The 19,584-nt window shown below is 42.0% G+C and overlaps 1 protein-coding gene across 1 annotated transcript in view; it reads right to left on the bottom strand.

The window, feature by feature from the left end:
- Positions 1-4,574: 4,574 nt before the first annotated feature.
- The window catches only part of CNP (2',3'-cyclic nucleotide 3' phosphodiesterase), a 38,323-nt gene continuing 23,313 nt past the window's right edge, over positions 4,575-19,584 (bottom strand). The window contains exons 2-4 of the mRNA XM_060781148.2: positions 13,981-14,650; positions 8,000-8,142; positions 4,575-5,139 (exon numbers count right to left, since the gene is read on the bottom strand). Coding sequence (XP_060637131.2) covers positions 4,687-5,139; positions 8,000-8,142; positions 13,981-14,650 — 1,266 coding nt within the window. The 3' untranslated portion in view covers positions 4,575-4,686. The remainder of the gene's footprint in view (positions 5,140-7,999; positions 8,143-13,980; positions 14,651-19,584) is intronic.

Raw genomic sequence — 19,584 nt, 5'->3', positions numbered from 1 at the left:
CAACCGTTCAATGCTAAGGCTTCCCACCAAAATGGAACTGTAGAAGAGGGTCTACTGAACAAGCCAATACCTGTCACATTCCAGTACTGCCATCTGTTGAGTTACGAAGGTGGAGGCATTACTTTTCATTCAACCCTCATACATTGCCATGCCCCTTTTCTATTATCATTGGGTGTTTTCCATCCACTGTGTTTTTTGCTGATTTGAGGGACATGACTTATTGGAGATCATGACTGAAAGATATTCCGCAAGTACTTGGAACTGAAATTGGGCACTTGGACTAAAAGAGGTTCCCCACTTCTGCTGTAAGGATATATTTTAGGAAGATGTAGTGTTCCCATTGTTTTGTGCGAAGGTCTTTTTCCTTTAGTGAGGCTCATATTCAGTGAAAGTATACAAAGGTGTAACAGATGGAGGAAGGACCCTCCTAAGCATTACCATACATAAGCCAACTCAGCTATAGGGCTTTAGGTCCCATTTGTATTGCAAGGTTTTATTACAGATCTTTAAAGAAAAGCACTCCAGATCCTGAGTGCATTTTGAGAAACATGGAAATAAATGCTGCTGTAGCTTTAATACAAGTATTCAGCTGCCTACTGAATATTTTTAAAGGATCTCTGTAGAAAATGCAAACCTTTTGATAATGGATAGGCCTGAAATCCAATCTGTTCTTGCAGCAAAGTGGCTAATAGTTAATCACTTCATATGTACATCCATCCAGGAGGTGGCTAGTGGCTTCAATGTCATTTGGGTGATCAATCCATTCTGGATTTTAGTCCCAACTTCACAAGGAGATACCTAACAGGCTGATCCTTAACCCCCAAAGCAGGATCGGGGCCTTAGATAGTGCTTTTTAAAGTTGGGACTAAAACCCTGAGTGCTGCCCCACTGGAATGGGATCCACCAGCCAACCCATTGCATATCCAAAATATTAATAGTGCTATCAGACCTGGGGCAGGCAATACCCCTTTGAGGTTTTAAAATATGTGGCTTGCCTTTTATTTGTAGATTGAATGCCTACTACCAATGTATTGTTATAAAATCAAAAGGCATATATACAAACACTCCTTTCCCATGTTTAATCAGTATATGAAGAACCCATAAGAGATGGTTTCTTTGTTTTGGTTCTTTATGCATTGAAGACAGGAGTGGGACCTGGTCTAAACTGCATGTCCCATCCGCCCTAGACAATTTAAAGGAATGCTAGAAGTTACAGTCCAGCAATATCTAAGGGCCACACACCTGATTTCAAACAATTCTAGCTTTTAAAAAATTAAATCTTTTCCTTGAATCTGAATTCTATGCTTGTGTCAAGCCAAAGAAATATCAGTTTTGAAAACTTCAAAGATTGCAATCCTTCATGATGCTACCCAGGAATAATACTACTAAAACACCATGGTACTTACTCCCAGGAAGACATGCGCAGGATTGCATCAAACATATTTTGTACACCATCACCATTACCGTATTTAACGATACTATTTCTGTGCTCTTCAATACAGCCTTGTAAACAAAGCCATTTACATAAAGCCCTCTCCAACTATCATGAATGTTCTGAGGGCAACATTGTCTACTGTTTGAAAGGCTTTACAAACTATTTCTACCACCACCCTACAAGGTGCCACTGGATTTCCTACACATGCCATAATAGAAAAGAGTTCCCATCACTCATAAAATATAGAAAAACTCACTCATGACACACAGTTCCATTTGTCTCTCTCCCTACTATGGGCATACAATGGGAGAGAAGACGGTTCCTTTCAGCTAAACAGTCCCTGAGGCATCATTTATACACTAGTTGAACTTTCTCAAAAAGTGGTACCCACTGTTCTGAGATGCTGGAAAGTGGCATCCAAAACATCTCCAGGGCACCAAGTCGGTGTAGGCCAGACTTAAGGCCATTCCTGGAAGTCGCCAGGTCCTAGCAAATGGCTACCTTTGTTTTGAAGAATAAGTAAGTGCAGACAAGGGAGGAAGCCCATCAACCTCTCCCTTCACCTGTTTAGTAGGAAGAAATGGGTGAAAATTCAAATACTAACTTAAATGTGTGAAAGAAATAGTGCCAAAGTGTACGCCAAGGTGCTACATTAAGCAGATAGATCATATCTGCATAGCACCATGGCCAAAAACCATGTATTATTTTTTTTTTCTGGGTGGGGTACAAGAAGCTATGTTCTAGCCCTTTGTACAACAACCATCTCCCCATCTCCACCACATTGATCAGATTCCAAGGTGGGTAGCTGCTACTTATCCCTGAAGATGGGGAAGAGCAGCGAGGCAATTCACATGCTGAGGAATGGCTTGTCTTGGCTTAGAGGAGGGAAGGAAATGGAAATGCACCCTCTGAGGGCCCTTCCAGACAGGCCCTATATCCCAGGGTCTGTTCCCTGCTTTTCTGTTTTAAACTGGATATATGAGGCCTCACTGCCAGATAATCTGGGATAAACAGATAATCAGGGATCCGATCCATGGAATATAGGGTCTGTCTGGAAGGGACCTTAGACTGGATCTACACTGCCCTATATCCCAGGATCTGATCCCAAATTATCTGCTTTGAACTGGATTATATGAGTCTCCACTGCCAGATAATCTGGGATAAACAGAAAACCTGGGATCAAATCCTGGGATATAAGGCCTATCTGGAAGGACCCTTAGACTGGATCTAGACTGGATCTACACTGCCCTATATCCCAGGATCTGATCCCAAATTATCTGCTTTGAACTGGATTATATGAGTCTCTACTGACAGATAATCTGGGATAAACAGATAATCTGGGATAAACAGATAATCTGGGATCAGATCCTGGGAGATAGAGCAGTGTAGATTCAGCCTTATACATTCCCTGTGGAATTACATCGGTTGAACTGCCTCCCCATTCCCAAAAGGTAAGCAACAGCTGTTGCTATATGTGTTTTGGATGCTGCACAAAGGGCTACAAAACGGCACTTTCACTCTATAAAAATACCACACAGGTCACAGACACTCATATATCACTAGCAAGAATCCCAACACTATGTAACCCAAAATTTCCCATTTGCAAGCACTCTGCCAATGACTATATTGCTTTGATAAATGTAAATTGTTGTTAAGGACTTGCATAGTCTTTATCCACTAAGAAGACCAAAATGGGCAATCTCAGCAAGGGAGGATAAGAGATCACTAAAGCAGAAATAATAGAGATGAGGTAAGTCTGGTTTTGAAAGATGAAGAAGAGAGATGCTTTGCATCCATACACTTCAACTGACATGGTTCTATCCAACAGAATCCCAAGATTTGAAGTTTAAGGAAGGGTACTTAAAGCATCAGCCAAGGGAATTTCTGTGCATCACTAAAACACAAATCTCAGGGTGCAGCCATGGCAATTAAAGTGGAATCACAGTCGGATAATGGCATACTGTGAAAGAAACATGTGAGTGTGCTAGTACCTCAATCTGGAGTATCTTAAGTCCACTTCTTAGAGATGTGATGCGTTTTGCTATAACTTGGGGCAAGGAAAGTGTCTGCCCCCCAAAATTATATTTCAAGGAGGGAATTCCATAGCCCTCTTGCAGTGGTTTGGTCTTTAAAATATTTTGGACTTCACTTCCCAGAATCCTAAACTATTTGACCTGCTGGCAGAGTCTTCTGAGACTTGAAGTACAAAATAGGTGTAGAACCAAAGTTTCAGAAACTTTTTCCTATAAGGCAACCTCCCCCACCCCAAAATATGCAATTTAGAAGTGAAGAACAGCTTCTCCTGGATAATTCCAAGAGTTCCCTTTATAAACAAGATGCATTTCGTGCACTGTCGAAGGCTCTCATGGCCGGAATCACTGGGTTGTTGTAGGTTTTTTCGGGCTATATGGCCATGTTCCAGAGGCATTATCTCCTGACGTTTCACCTGCATCTATGGCAAGCATCCTCACTACCTCTGAGGATGCTTGCCATAGATGCAGGTGAAACATCAGGAGAGAATGCCTCTAGATCATGGCCATATGATCATGGCCATAACCCGAAAAAAACTACAACAACCCAAGATGCATTCCTCCCCAGGTCTTGGTCTACACCCAAATGTGGCTGCAGCCCTAGGCGGGCCAATAGAGGTGAAAACTGGCCCCTGGACCTAAAGTACACGCTCACCCCTGCTCTAGCTTTACTCTTGCAACAGAACGAGTTGGTAGAGCCATTGCGTCAAGAGAAAAGATGGCACCATTTCAGGACAGAGGTGGCACATGTTAATTGTGAATAATCCCTCAGCTTATGTGTTTGTTTTCTAAAACAACCTGAAAATAGGGGGGGGGGGGGAACAAGAGGAGGAGGAAGCAAAGTCCTCGCCTTGTTTTTTCCCCTGCTATGCTGGCTTTCTTTTCTGCAGGAAGTTGTTTTAATAGACTACAAAGGAGAAGGAAATTCCTGAAATGGTGTAATTTAATCTACTACGATGGCAATGGGTAGTAGATTTGTGTGAGCACCAGCAGTATTAAGGCCTTAAGACATGCACTGTTTCTACGCACTAGAAAAAGGATCCAAATTAATCTTAGTTTTTATGCATCAAAAAGTGTCTGGTTTCTTTCTTACATGACAAAGAGAAGTATTTTGGTAGGAAATGGGGCTGTGCGTGAATTTACTGAATGAGAGGATAATGTGTGTACGTGTGTGTTCTTACAAAAGGTTACACAGGGATGTAGAACCAGAGGAAGCTGCCTTTAGATGATGACGCAGGCATTAAGGGGTGACCCCCGCTTACTGCCCCCTTGAGTTGGCACCAGTTTCCCCTTTCCGTAGTAGCCGGAAAAGATGGCCCTGACTTCAATCTTTTTGGAGAACACAAGCATCCAAAGGCCATTCCCGTATGACAAAAGTTTCCCGCCCCCAATCTCCCCAACCTCCTCGCCTTTGTTCCCCGCCTTCTCCAGCTTGGCAAATTCAAGGAGGTCCAGGCCGGTCTGGACGGCTTCTATCCCACTGGCACAGCCCAGGGTGATGTGGGCCCGGCTGCCTTTGGGGAAGCTGACCGCTGGCGGGAGCACGTCCACGTCACTCGGCCACAGGGCCAACTGCTGCTCATTCAGTTCCACACGGGCCCCGACAGTTCTTGGGGTGATGAAGAGAGCAGTGGTGGTCAGGAAGAAGGATTTCCCATAAGAGGACTTCACAATCTGTGGAAGACATTGTTTCAGTTAAAGACATCCAATTGCCAGGCCCATAGCCAGGATTTTGATTCGGGAGGGGCTAAGTTTGATTCGGGGGGGGGGGGCTGAGTCTGAGTGGGTCTACCCTAGCAAACCTTCTGTATCATTACCCCAATATCCCCATGCATATCGGATATATTGAGCATAGTGATCAGATCATGATATAAATAAACATAACAGTTTAAATAATGTACCAGTAAGGCCTTCTCACGGACCACCATGAGAATTTCGGGGGGGGGGGGCTGAAGCCCCTCAAGCTCCTCCCCCTGGCTACATGCCTGCCAATTGCCCAAGCTTTAAAAACAGTCTACCGGACATTGGGGCATTTTTGCCAACTTGTAGAGCAGGGGTCCTCAAACTTTTTAAACAGAGGGCCAGGTCACAGTCCCTCAAACTGTTGGAGCGGGAGGGCTGGATTATAATTTGAAAAAAATATATGACTGAATTCCTATGCACAATGCATATATCTTATTTGTAATGCAAAAAAACCCCACTTAAAAACAATACAATAATTAAAATGAAGAATAATTTTAACAAATATAAACTTATTAGTATTTCAATGGAAAGTGTGGCTGATCACATAGGACAGTTGTTGTTGTTGTTGTTGTTGTTGTTGTTGTTGTGTGCTTTCAAGTTGTTTCAGACTTAGGTTGACCCTGAGTGAAGGCCGGGTAAATGACCTTGGAGGGCCGTATCCGGCCCCTGGGCCTTAGTTTGAGGACCCCTGTTGTAGAGGGACATTTTAGGCCTTTCTTAATAGGTCATCTCTAAGGTCTAAAATGGCCGAAGGAGTGTGTACTCCATAGCATCTAGAATGTATTGATGGGCATTTTGGAGCAAAACTTTTTTGGGGGTATTAGGGGGGTTTTGAGTGTACGAGGGACTACATCCCTCTTCAAGGTATGGCCCCTTGCCTCCCACAGTTGACCACCTCTAGGTTAGCAGGTCCCATCTAGGTTCCTTGTAGTTTAAATTACAGGTAAAATGTTGAAACCCATTAGGCAATCTTGGACAAGACACATTCTTTCAGCTTGAAAAGAAGGCAAAAGGAAAACTTCAATGAACAGGTCTTGCCAAAAAAAACCCAAGATAGGTTTACCTTAAGATAAAGGTAAAAGTTTACCCTTGACATTAAATCTAGTCGTATCCGACTCTAGAGGGTGGTGCTCATCTCCATTTCTAAGCCGAAGAGCCGGCGTTGTCCATAGACACCTCCAAGGTCATATAGCTGGCATGACTGCATGGAGCACCATTATGTTCCCACTGAGGCAGTTCCTACTGATCTGCTCACATTTGCATGCTAGGTTGGCAGAAGCTGGGGCTAACAGCAGGAGCTCACCCCACTCCTCAGTTTCAAAATGCCAAGCTTTCAGTCAGCAAGTTCTGCAGCTCAGGGATTTAACCCGCTGCACCACCGAGGGGTCCTAGGTTTACCTTAGGGTTGCCATAAGTTGGAAATAACTTGAAGGCACACAAAAACAAAGTATGTGTTAATTACTTTGCGGAAGGAGCAACTATGAAATGACCAAGAATACTGAGGAAACAAAAAAAAAACCTAAGAGATCAAGAAAAAAAGTTATCATAGCTTTCTATCTTCCATTTCTCCCCTACCACTCCTCTGCTGAACCAGCTCCACTGGCTGCCAATCCGCTACCGGGCACAATTCAAGGTGCTGGCTTTAGCCTATAAAGCCCTAAACGGTTCTGGCCCTGCTTACCTCTCCGAACGCATCTCCACCCATGAACCGACCAGAACATTATATCGTCTGAGGAGGCCCTGCTCTCGATCCCGCCTGCGTCACAGGCGCGCTTGACGGGGACGAGAGACAGGGCCTTCTCAGTGGTGGCCCCTTGGCTATGGAATGCCCTACCGGCAGACATCAGACAGGCACCTTCGCTGCTGACATTTCGGAGAATGGTTAAGACCTGGCTTTATGAACAAGCGTTTGGTTAAGCAGTGCAACCAATCATAGGAAGACGGTAAATGGAACATAGGAATGGCACAAGGATTATGAGAACGGATCTGATTTCAACTGAGGCGTTATGTTATGTCTGTTTTGTTGTTCTGTCTTGTTGATTGTTAACTGTTGTGGATTGATGCTGTTGATCCTGTTTGTTGCATTGTTATGTTTTAATTGCACTGACACTGTTTGATAATTGTACCATGTAAACCGCATTGAGTCGCCTGTTAAGGGCTGAAAAATGCGGTATAGAAATAAAGCAAATAAATAAATAAATAAATACATGGGGATTGAAAGAGATGGAAATAAATTGTGAGTCTGAATTTAGTTCTAAAATTAAAAAAAAAACACTAGCGGGGTGAGTTATTCACACTTGGGAATTACATTGTTTCTAAACAACCCACCATTCTTCTGAATACCACACTGCTGTACTAAAGCCATGTATTTCAGAGCAGCTAACAATAGACAATAAAATATACATGCCAACAAAAAAAATAGCGACCATTTGTAGCCTAATAAATAAATAAATGGCTGACATCCAACCAGAGTACAACTGTTCAACCAATTGTCAAATGGTGAGTCAAGAGATAGGTAACTTCCACCGATTCAATTGAGCTACTCTAGTCGGGACTAACAATATCTTTTAGAGCAAGTGTTTAGGTAACATAGTTATCAAGATGCATATAGAAATATTTATACAGTTTCAGCAAGGGTAGGAAAAATTAGTTTTTGCATGTGTAGTCTTTTGGAAATGATCTATTGGCATCTTTAAAGGATGACGGGTGAAGAAGTTGGCTTTCCAACATGGGTCCATCTTGAAAGTAGCAGGACTTCCTACCCAAAATAGAAAGATGCTAAAACACTCACCTCCTGCTGTGCGTAGTCATCTGCTCCTGGGGCTTTTCCAAAGTCAGTGAATTTGGTGGTACAGTGCAAGACACTGGGTGGCCTTTTCGCAAAATAGCCGGTCAGATCAATTTTCACTTTGGGGTCTTCGCTGGCTTGTCCAACTGCAAACCAAAAGGAGGAGAATAATTTTAGAACTTCTTCCCTTTCAATATTGTATCAAGTAGGATTAAACAGACTTTTCGAAGAATGCATTAGACATGTTAAAATTATGAGTGCAGAGAAACAGATAAAAAAGGAAAACGAGGATGATTGTGTGAGTATTCCTACAATATGATCACCTTATGTTATGTATTTGCCTTATATCTTTCTGCTTATACTAATTTATATATTACCTAATGCATGAATATGTGTCAGACTTGGAAAATAACAGACTCTAAATAGAGGCAAATTATATTTTCTTCTCACTATGCACATAACAGTATGAGAATTCATAGATCTTCTACCTTAATACTGGTGCTTAAGACCAAGAACGGAAAATGGAATGTTGGTGGGCAGGAAAAGGGATTCAAAGATGGGCTCAAAGCCAGCCTTAAACACTCTGGCATAGACTCGGAGAACTGGGAAGCCCTGGCCACTGTGTACTCCAGTTGGAGGTCAGCTGTGACCAGTAGTGCTGTAGAAGAGGCATGAATGGAGGGCGAAAGAGAGAAATGTGCCTAGAGGAAGGTGCGTCACCTGGAAACCAATGCCCTCACTGCGGGAGAACATACAGATCAAGAATAGGGCTCCACAGTCACCTACAGACCCACTGTCAGTACATTGATCTTGGAAGACTATCCTACTTGGGCAACGAGGGATCACCTAAGTAAGTAAGTAAGCTTAAGACCTGCACTGAGAAAGCACAACATAAATGCTACCTAGTGGGTTTTTTAAAAAGGAATTTTTATCAAAGGATTTTTGAAGGCACTTGAGGTGTCACATTATCAAGAGTTTTAGTTCTTTGGCAAAAGTTTTCTAGCAAATGGCCTTGAGAACCATAACTCTTAGATGTCTAGGGAGTTTAAGCACAGCCATTACCTCTTGATATCGCAAGTTCAGTCTAGAATGGTAACCAAATTTTAACCAGTGCAATTTAGACCAAAAACAGCAGAAATCAATGCAAGAGTAGGTAATGCAATGGTCTCCAGAGACTGTTGGATTGCAATTCCCAACATGACACATTGCGTAGCATTGGGCACTACTATGGAGCAGAAGAGGAAGAAATGTCATTGATGGCAGCCACTTCCTTTACTATCAAGTCGAGTTTGGAAATGTGGACTGCAACTCCAACTATCTGGCTACTGCCATCCCCGCATCAAAAAGTGACTTTTCCAATTTGCCCTTCTGAATACATCTAAACCTATTTTAATTTTAACAAGATGAAAAGTATGATTACATACTGTGGGACATTATACTGAGTATAGCTGAAATTACGTACGTAAATTGTGGCATGGACTTTCTTACTTGCTTCCAATTTGCTCAGGGATGTAGCAATAGATCTGAAAACCAACTTAGACCCAACTATGTTGGTTAGTCTAATGGTAATTATGTGCTAACAATAAGACTGACTATACCTGGCGCTGGAGAGTTGAGCGATCTTTGGGGGGGGGGGGTTGTCTTGGTGATAGGGCTTTCTGCCTTAAGCTTATACAAAACAAGACTGAAAATTTACTTTCTGGATGCAACTAACATTTTGGATCATTGATCAAAGCTCTGGTTCTGAGCACTGAAGGGCTTGTGATCACCATATTGTAATCTCTTCCCCTGCCCCATTCTGCAGAGATGAGAAATGTATGCCTCTTTAGATGCCATGGGACTTTTAAACACACACCAGTCCTAGGCAGTGTATCTATGTGTAAGGATCCACAGGGAGCTCTGGAGTTTTTCCTGCTCACCATTTCTGTTATCAAGACTCATTTGGCACAAAATGTTGGGGGAGAAGGATGCCCAGAGAAGGCACCAGAGCTCTTTAAGGCCCACAATTGAAATCTCTTGGTGGTTGCCCTAGCTATACAAAAAGCTAAAGAACTTGGACCAGTTAACATTTTGCATTACAAAGATAATTTTTTCCAAACTGCAGAGAGACACATCAGGGGACATTGCTCAACTTGCATAAGATAGACAAGATTGCCCCTTTTATTTCTAAAAATATGATATGGAATAGGCCATGACCAGAGAGAGTACATAGATGTGCAGTGCCAGGTAAGATTCCTCCTTCTGGAAACACATTGGAAAGCGAAGATCTTCTGACACATGAGCCTTTCTCTGGGATTTTTTTTCTAGGCATCTATAGCACCAAAAGGCTGACTTTGTCCTTATATACAACTGTCTTAAAAAGAGAACAATGAATCTTGGTGATGGATTGAATGTATGATAATCCCTGACCAAACTCTGCATAAAATGCCCTCAGAAGCACTTTATTTTCTGATTTGTGCAGTTAATTCCTACCTTATCCCCGGAATACCTTCCTAATATTTTACACTGCCCTATCTCCCAGTGTTTTTAAAATTTTAATCTTTGAATTTGGCCCTGCTCACTGTAATCATTTTGAGTGTTTTAATGTTTCGATTTTATATTATTGCGCTGCTTATTTATGTTGGTTTTGTATTTTATGTTATTTTATTTTCTGATATTCTGTTGTGTTTTTGTGTTACATTGTGTTTACTGTATTGATGGGCATGGCCTCATGTAAGCCGCCCCGAGTCCCCTTTGGGGAGATGGTGGTGGGGTATATATTATTATTATTATTATTATTATTATTATTATTATTATTATTATGGAGGTCACCATATGGATTAGAATGAGTGTCAACTCTCCTCATTTGCTGGAGTTAGGAACACCAGACCTGCACAAAGGTAGAAAAATCTAACATGACATGCTGGAAGACTTAGGCTACTTCTACACTGCCATACAAAATCCAAATTATCTGCTTTGAATTGGATTATATGCAGTGTAGACTCATATCATCCAGTTCAAAGCAGATAATGTGGATTAAATAGGCAAATGGGGAAAACCAATTGTATTTGGGCAATCCTCACTGCAGCAGCTCTGTTGTCGATGGGGTGAAGCCTCCACAATTTAATTCAAATTTTAAAGGAAGTATCCAGGGTGCTGCATCTATTTAAGGTGAAATCTAGTTTAGATTCACTACTTGGAAAGCTGCTTCAAAATTGAGACAAAAACACAGCAGTTGCATTGCCACAGACCTATCCCAGCAATACATGGGCAGGTGGCAAATATTCAAAATCCTACACAACCTACGTCCCCACTACCTTTCAGACCTCTTTTTTAACCAGCCTGCTTGAGATCAGTAAACTAGAACCACTAGTTTCCTCTTTCTCGGTTCGGCTTGGTCCTTTTCCGTCACTGTTCTATACTTTTGGAATTGCCTCCCTAAACAATTGTAGAATGCTCCTTCCCTCATTATATTTTAAATTTCAATTAAGTTTTTTCTTTTTTGTTCAAAACTTTTGAAATTTTAGGTTAATATTGTTTTATTATCTTGTATATTTTGATTGCATGTATCGAATATTTTGCTTCATTTTTTGTATTTTAGCTGGATAATTTGTTTTACTATTGTATTATATTGCTTTATATTTAATTATTACTTCTTTCCCTCTGTGTGCAAGCATACAAACAGCCCTCCACATTTGGAACTTTTGCGTATTTGATTAATATGCTATAGTCAACTTCTGCTGGATTCCTAGAAAAATGTTCTCTCAGTTATATTAAAAAAAAGCAAATATGGAGGACTGACCATACAAATATTTTAGATGTACACCTTCGGCAGGATCCATTGCTTTGGTTGGTTTATTCACACAGTGCCATATACAGTGATAGGTTAGGTAAAGGTTTTCCCCTGACATTAAGTCCAGTCATGTCAGACTCTGGGGTATAGTGCTCATCTCCATTTCTAAGCCAAAGAGATGGCATTGTCCGTAGACACCTCCAAGGTCATGTGGCCGGCATGACTGCATGGAGCGCCGTTACCTTCCCACCAGAGCAGTACTTATTGATATACATGCATGTTTCTGAACTGCTAGGTTGGCAGAAGCTGGGGCTGACAGCGGAAGCTCACACTGCTCCCCGGATTCAAACCTGCAACCTTTCGGTCAACAAGTTTAGCAGCTCAGTGGGTTAACCCACTGCGCCACCGGGGGCTCCATATACAGTGATAGCACTATATAAATTAACAAGGAAGAGAATGTATTTTCTCATCACTGGGCTTCGAATACCCCAGGATGGCTTCTCAGTCCACTGGTTTAGCACCATTTGGACATTCTCCTACAAGTACAACCCTCAATAGGGTAGGTTCTCCTTGGTACCATCCTGTTGGCATGTATTTCTATTATTCTCAAACAACAAGCAGTGAACAAAGAATGCATGGCCTGGTATTAGAAGGCAAATGGGTACTGCTTGGGAAATATACCTATTGAACTACAGCTCCCAGTTAGATCTGAGGGCTAATGCTTCTTTGGACTATAACTTTCAGCCAGCATGAAGCTGTGACACTAACAAAGAATGAGCAACAGTATTGTATTGTATTGTATTGTATTGTATTGTATTGGTGGTGATTTTCCCAAGGTAAGAAAAAAAACTTAACTAGTGACAAAGAACTAGGGCAGTGGTTCTCAACCTGTGGGTCCCCAGATGTTTTGGCCTTCAACTCCCAGAAATCCCAACAGTTTGTAAACTGGCTGGGATTTCTGGGAGTTGTGGGCCAAAACACCTGGGGACCCACAGGTTGAGAACCACTGACTTAGGGGGACAGGGAGACTGGAATGCAAGTCAATTGAGGAATGTCTACTGCTTGTGCAGCTCAGGGCCAAGAGTAGTTTTGAAAGCTTTTGTCTAGGAAGGAGTAGAGCAGTGGTTCTCAACCTGTACATCCCCAGATGTTCTGCCCTTCAGCCCCCAGAAATCCTAACAGCTGGTAAACTGGCTAGGATTTCTGGGAGTTGTAGGCCAAAGCACCTGGGGACCCACAGGTTGAGAACCACTGACCTAGAGATACACAGAGAGGTGTTCTCTCAGGTTAAAAAATAGTTGTTGTTTTTTATAGCTCCTGCAAATGTGAAGGATTGAATGATTTTGGGTACTTGGGCCACCAAGGAAAAAGAGGAAACACTTCTATGTTCCAGTTACCCTGAGAACTAGAAATTTGGACTGGCTTCCTGTTGCTAAGTTATAACAGCACAAGTGAGACTGAACAAATGTCATTGATGTAGAGGTCCGAAAACACAATATCCCAGATCTTCTCCACCAAAACCACCTAGAAAAGTAGGACAGGCCCCCAACATAGCCATTTCCAAGTTCTTGGAGAGCCAGGAGTTCAGCAGAGATACATTCAGCTATTTCCCATCCAGCTGAACATGCTGCAAGAACACCATCTGCAGGGACTTCCCCAAGACCCCCAGAGGGCTCTACAAATGCCTCTCATGGTGTATTCAGATACCAGAACAGTGGTTCTCAACCTGTAGGTCCTTTGATGTTTTGGCCTTCAACTCCCAGAAATCCCAACAGCTGGTAAACTGGCTGGGATGTCTGGGAGTTGTAGGCCAAAATACCTGGGGACCCACAGATTGAGAACCACTGTACCAGAAGATAGCTGAACTCATCGTCGGTGGTCATCCAGCTCTCCAACAACACAGAAATGGTCGTTTTGTGAGGAGGTCACAACTGTGCTGCTCCAAGGTGGGGCTTTAATAGATAGTCTCAGGAGACATAGCTTCAGAGATGATGATGCAAAGTCTCAGCCTTGAGAAATAAAAGGCAGCTGAGGATTTGTTCCACAAGTACAGAACGTGACAGCCTCAGCAAAGAATCCTGAGATAAGCATCCTGAAAACTAGCCTGAAGCCACTCTTCTTGTGCTTACTAGTAGGAGAAGGCCGATTCACATGGGTTAGTAGATGCAGATTCAATGCAATTAAAAGCTTTAGTGGAGGAAAGAAAACCCACAGTGCTTATTGGCCTCCTTTTTGAAGACTTTGGAATTGGCAAGCTCATCCAAAAATGCCTGCCCGGTCTTCCGCAAGTTCTCCGAGCTCCGTTTACTCAAAAACCATCCATAATACAAGGGAAGGAAGTCCTTTTCTAAGCTGGGCTTCAGCTTCTTTAGATCATCCACTGTAAGTTTCCACTGATTCTTATCCTTGAGCTGCAAGCAATCCAATTTCCACGCCGTCTTGGGCTCTGCAATGATGACTTCATAGCGGTACTTGTCAGCAATGTCGAAGAGCTGATCTAGCCGTTCCCGCTCATGATGAGTGTCATCCACCACCACCACACTGACGTCACGCTTGCAATAGGCATTTAGATCCTCGTCTACCTTGCCGTAATCATCAGGAATGGCACTCCGGATGGCTGGCTGGATTTTGTACTTGTCAACGGAGACGATTCTGCAAGCATCTTTGTACTTGTCTTGGATGGCCTGTGCCAAGGTGGACTTCCCACTACCCGGAAGACCCCGAAGAACAATGACAGTTTTCGATTCCCGGATAGTGTCGATCGTGTCATCATCATCCAGGAAGGGGAACTGCAAACCTTCAGAACGTTCTTTGGGCTGGGAAGACATTTTCTTAAATATCTTGGGCAGGAATGCGTGGCTCTTCCGGGCAAAGCCTTTGTTCTGGAATAAAGAAAGGGGGAAGAAGAGGGAGGAAAGAGAAGTCATGTGGTTCTATTGGAACATTCCAGAGAGAGATACCATCTTTTGGCCCTGAATAATAGACCACTGTTTTCAATCCAAACCAAAGAGGGGATTTTGTTGTTGTTGTTCTTGCTGCTGCTGTTGGCTATTCAGATGAGCACAAACGGCCCAGTGATGGCTTTAAATGACGCTATTATGTCAGATAAGAACTTGGTACATTCCAGAGGCAGCGGCCCTGTTCGTCTATTGTAGGAAAAATCCAACAGCAGCCTTCCCCAACCTGAAGCCTTCAGTCCATGGAACATGTGCTGGACAACAAACCCATCATCCCCAGTCTGCAGAGCCAATGAACAGAATTGCACTCCAATACATCTGGAGGCACCAGGTTGGAAAAGCTTGTGCTTTCATAAAGACTAACATTTATGGACAATTTTGTACCACAAAGAAGCCTATTTATTTCTCGACATACTAATGTTCCTTTATGCTCTAAGGCAGAAATTCTCAACTTGTGGGTCCCCAAGTGTTTTGGCCTACAACTCCCAGAAATACCAGCCAGCTGTTAGGATTTCTGGGAGTTGAAGGGCAAAACATCTGGGGACCCACAGGTTGAGAACCACTGCTTAAGGTTTAGAGAAAAAGTGGTTAGTAGAACCCATAGTCCTCCAGATATTTAGACTACAGTTCCCATAATCCCATACCACTGTAAATGCTGGATAGGGCTTCTGGGTCCAAAACATATTGAAAGATTCTCCCCACCTTTGGTTAGAATGCAGCTGACAAATCGATTCCACAGGCTCTCAACACAAAAGAACGATGCTCATTCAGCAAATTAATCTATGCATGCCAAAATGTATGACTATGACCAATGAAAGTCTGCTGGTAGCAACTACAACTCACACGCTATTACATCTTATTCAGCCTTTCCTGGCCTGCCAAAAAGCAACAACCACGGAACTGGGAAGAGGATACGATAAACACAGTATCATCTGACTTCTTTTACTGGGATATACTAGGGAGATGGACCTAATTAACCAGTCTGTATCCCCCTGTAAAATCTAGCTAAGCCCTTTGCTAATAAGGACCAATTGCATTAGAACACTACATTCTTCTGCTCATATGTAATTATTGACTGCTTTATTCTAACTAAGCAGTGCTTCTAAACCTTGAGTCCCCAGATGTTTTTGGCCCGCAACTCCCAGAAATCCCAGCCAGTTTACCAGCTGTTAGGATTTCTGGGAATTGTAGGCCAAAAACATCTGGGGACCCCAGGTTGAGAACCACTGAACTAAAGGGATTATTTGCCCTTCCAATACTCATCAGCTGTCAATTTGGGAAAAACTAAAACAATAGCACTGTACACTCTAAAACAGGAATTGGAAAACTCTGTTCCTCCAGATGTTTTGGACTTCAACTCCCAGAAATTCCAGCCAGTTTACTGGTTTTTAGGAATTGTTGGAGTTGAAGTCCAAAACACCTGGAGGGCCAAAGTTTACCTATGCCTTCTCTAAAACCATAAAGTAAAGGTAAAGGTTTCCCTTTGACATTAATTCTAGTCGAGTCTGACTCTGGGGGGTGGTGCTCATCTCCCACTTTTTTGTGCAGATTTCAAAAGTGATACAGAAAAGTCAAAATTAATTAGCTAACTTCATAACTAAAAACTGAATTGTTGTTTGTTGCTGTATGCCTTCTAGTAATTTCTGACTTATGGCAACCCAAAAGTGACCTTCTCACAGGGTTTTCTGGGGCTGAGAGTGTGATTCGTCCAGGATTACTGGAGATTTCCATGGCCCAGTGGGAATTAAACCCTCATCTCTAAAGTTACAATCGAATGCTCAAACCATTACACTATTCTGCCTCACAAAAATTAAAGACTAATAGTATATTAATACATATCTTGCCAAATTCTGCCTATAGCTAAGTGTTCTCTTTCTACCGGCAAGATTGAAAGTAGTTAAAAGAGGCCCTTCTTGGTTCTTTCCTGCTTTATTCTTAATTCTTTTCTCCCTCTCCATCTTTGGTTCTCCCATTTTGTTGTTGTTTATTCGTTCAGTCACTTCCGACTCACGCACCAGCCCATACCAGAGCTCCCTGTCGGCCGTCACCCCCCCCACCCCGCACCTTCAGAGTCAAGCCAGCCACTTCAAGGATCCATCCTCTTCCTTTTTCCTTCCATTTTCCCCAGCATCATTGTCTTCTCTAAGCTTTCCTGTCATCTCATTATGTGGCCAAAGTACTTCATCTTTGGGTTGTTGTAGGTTTTTTCTGGCTATATGGCCATGTTCTAAAGGCATTCTCGGCATTTTTCGACCATATAGCCCGAAAAAACCTACAACAATCCAGTGATTCTGGCCATGAAAGCCTTCGAAAATACATACTTTATCTTGGCCTCTAATATCCTTCCCTCCAATGAGCAGTCGAGCTTTATTTCCTGAAGTATGGACTGGTTGGATCTTTTTGCGGTTCAAGGCACTCTCAGAATTTTCCTCCAACACCACAGTTCAAAAGCGTCTATCTTCCTTCACTCAGTCTTCCTTATGGTCCAGCTCTCACATCCATAGTTACTATGGGGAATACCATTGCTTTGACTATGCAGATGTATTCTTAATTCTTTTCTCCCTCTCCATCTTTGGTTCTCCCATTATATTAATGGTTCTCCCGTTACTCATTCTATTCGTTATTAATGCTGCCATGTAGTAGATAGTTTACTCAAATGCAAGTTCCTTTCCACTTCTAAAAATCTAAAAAAGGCAAAGATAAAAATCCAGGAAAGAGGGAAGAGTGGTTTTGTATGCTAATGACTTTGCTCCAGAAATCAAGAAAGTGTTTATTTGAACTACAAATCCCAGAAGACTCCAACTACGACGGATAGTAATCTTAACCAGCTGGTTCTGGTAGTTCCAATCCAAAAAAATTAGCTTTCCAAAGCTTTTTATACTTATCTTAGCCTTAATAAAGATTCCCCCACAACAAATGCAGTGATGGAGAGAAGAATCTGAGTATCAGATCATATGCCTGTTCTATGCCATTTAACCTAATGGACAAAGTGCATATTGTACTTTGGATGGTTTCTGTTCCAAGAAGAAGTTGAATAATAATAGAATCTCTTGCAGGTCTTTCATTCACCATCATCCTAAGCTAATATCAAGTTGACAGATTCCCAACCACAAAAAATAGCAACTAAAAATAACAAATTGCACAACATTTCCGTTACTACTATATCAACCACAGAATTAATCCTATCTTAGCATACATTTTGAGGTTTTATCTCTAACTAAACACAACCCTGGGTGTAAGTTAAAGGTAATGAGGCCCGTTGTGCCAAGAGTAAACAAGTCAGAAAAAATCAGAAAAGACAAAACAGAGGTATGGTTCAAGTTTGTTTTTTGGGGTTTTTTGTTTTTGGGGTTTGTTTTGTTTTTTGAAAGACCAGGAGTTGGCTTCAGCTGGAGAAAAACCATAACTTTTCATCCTACTCTGGCTCCTGATCTGTTGGAGTTGGAAGACAGTGAATTGATTTCAAACTGGCCAAAGTCATGCTGAAGGTAAACAATAAGTCTTAAATTTTACTATGTAACATGATTTTTGTTCCTGGGTTATAAATGTCATTTCCAAATTGGTTCTATCATTAAAATATGGGAAAAGTTTATTATACTGCAAAAACTTTGTTTTTGCAGGACATCCTACAGCACGTTTTGCTATAGTTTTTTCAATGCATATCTCATAGACTCTTCACCAATTCAACACAGTTTGTGGCAGCCACAAAAATGACGTTTCTAGTGTATAACCACTACTTTCAAAGTAAATACCACACAATTAAACAGAATCACTTTCCCACCAGGAACATTTTTTTTCCAAATTTTTCTACGTTGTATTATTAGGAGAGAGCCTTCTCCATAGTTCCCAAGTGAGGTTTGGTTAGCTCAACTTTCCACAAAAGGCAACTATATTTTTTATTTAGGCAATCCTATGGCTCTTATCTCACATTGCAGAAGGATCACTTAATGAGGAGTGCTGGGGTTTACTTTTTCTATTATTTTCGTAGCATGTTTTAAATGATTTTAAATTTGCGCTGAAATTATTTAATTGGTTTTTTAAATTTTGTATTAAAGATTTTTGGTAGTATAGTATCCATGAGAGCACATTACAAGACCACCCCATCTCCTGTGGATACCTGAAACCATGGATAATAGCAAAACCTATATGTTGCCTCTACTTGGGTCTGAGGCATATCATAGAATCACACTGAAAGACCTAGACAAAAATTGGGAGGATCGTAGGCAAGTAAAACCATGAAAATTGAATCTTTGGGTAAGGTAGGCGGTATTCATTTTTGAAAAGCCTTTTTCTCTGTAAAACAACAATAAACAATGGCATCACTAGGGAGATGCTGGGAATGGAAACCACACCGGGTGACACCATCAGAGAAGGTAACACCAAAAGAAGTGCCCATAAAACTTTGGGCAATTTTCTGGACTAACTTTGTGTCTTCATATGCATTCCGCTTGGCAGATACATTGAAATAACTCCCCATTGTGGTAGCTTGGGACCCTTGGAATTCTGTCTTCCTGACAAAAAGGAGCCTATGGGGGTGACACTATGACTTACTGTACCGAATGATACCATATAGTGCAGTGGTTCTCAACTGGTGGGTCCCTGGATGTTTTGACCTTCAACTCTCAGAAATCCTAACAGCTGGTAAACTTGCTGAGATTTCTGGGAGTTGTAGGCCAAAATACCTGGGGACCCACAGGTTGAAAACCACTGATGACTTAGATGAAGGGTTAGAAGGCATGATCTGGTGGCACGAAATTGGGATGGATAGCCAATACTCCAGAAGACAGGAGCAGAATTCAAACTGATCTTAACGGATTAGAGAGATGGGTCAAAACTAACAAAATGAAGTTCAACAGTGA

Source organism: Anolis sagrei, chromosome 6 (assembly GCF_037176765.1).
Source record: "Anolis sagrei isolate rAnoSag1 chromosome 6, rAnoSag1.mat, whole genome shotgun sequence".
Lineage (NCBI taxonomy): Eukaryota > Metazoa > Chordata > Lepidosauria > Squamata > Dactyloidae > Anolis > Anolis sagrei.
Note: the sequence above shows the minus strand (reverse complement) of the source record. Positions and strands in the feature narration are given on the sequence as shown.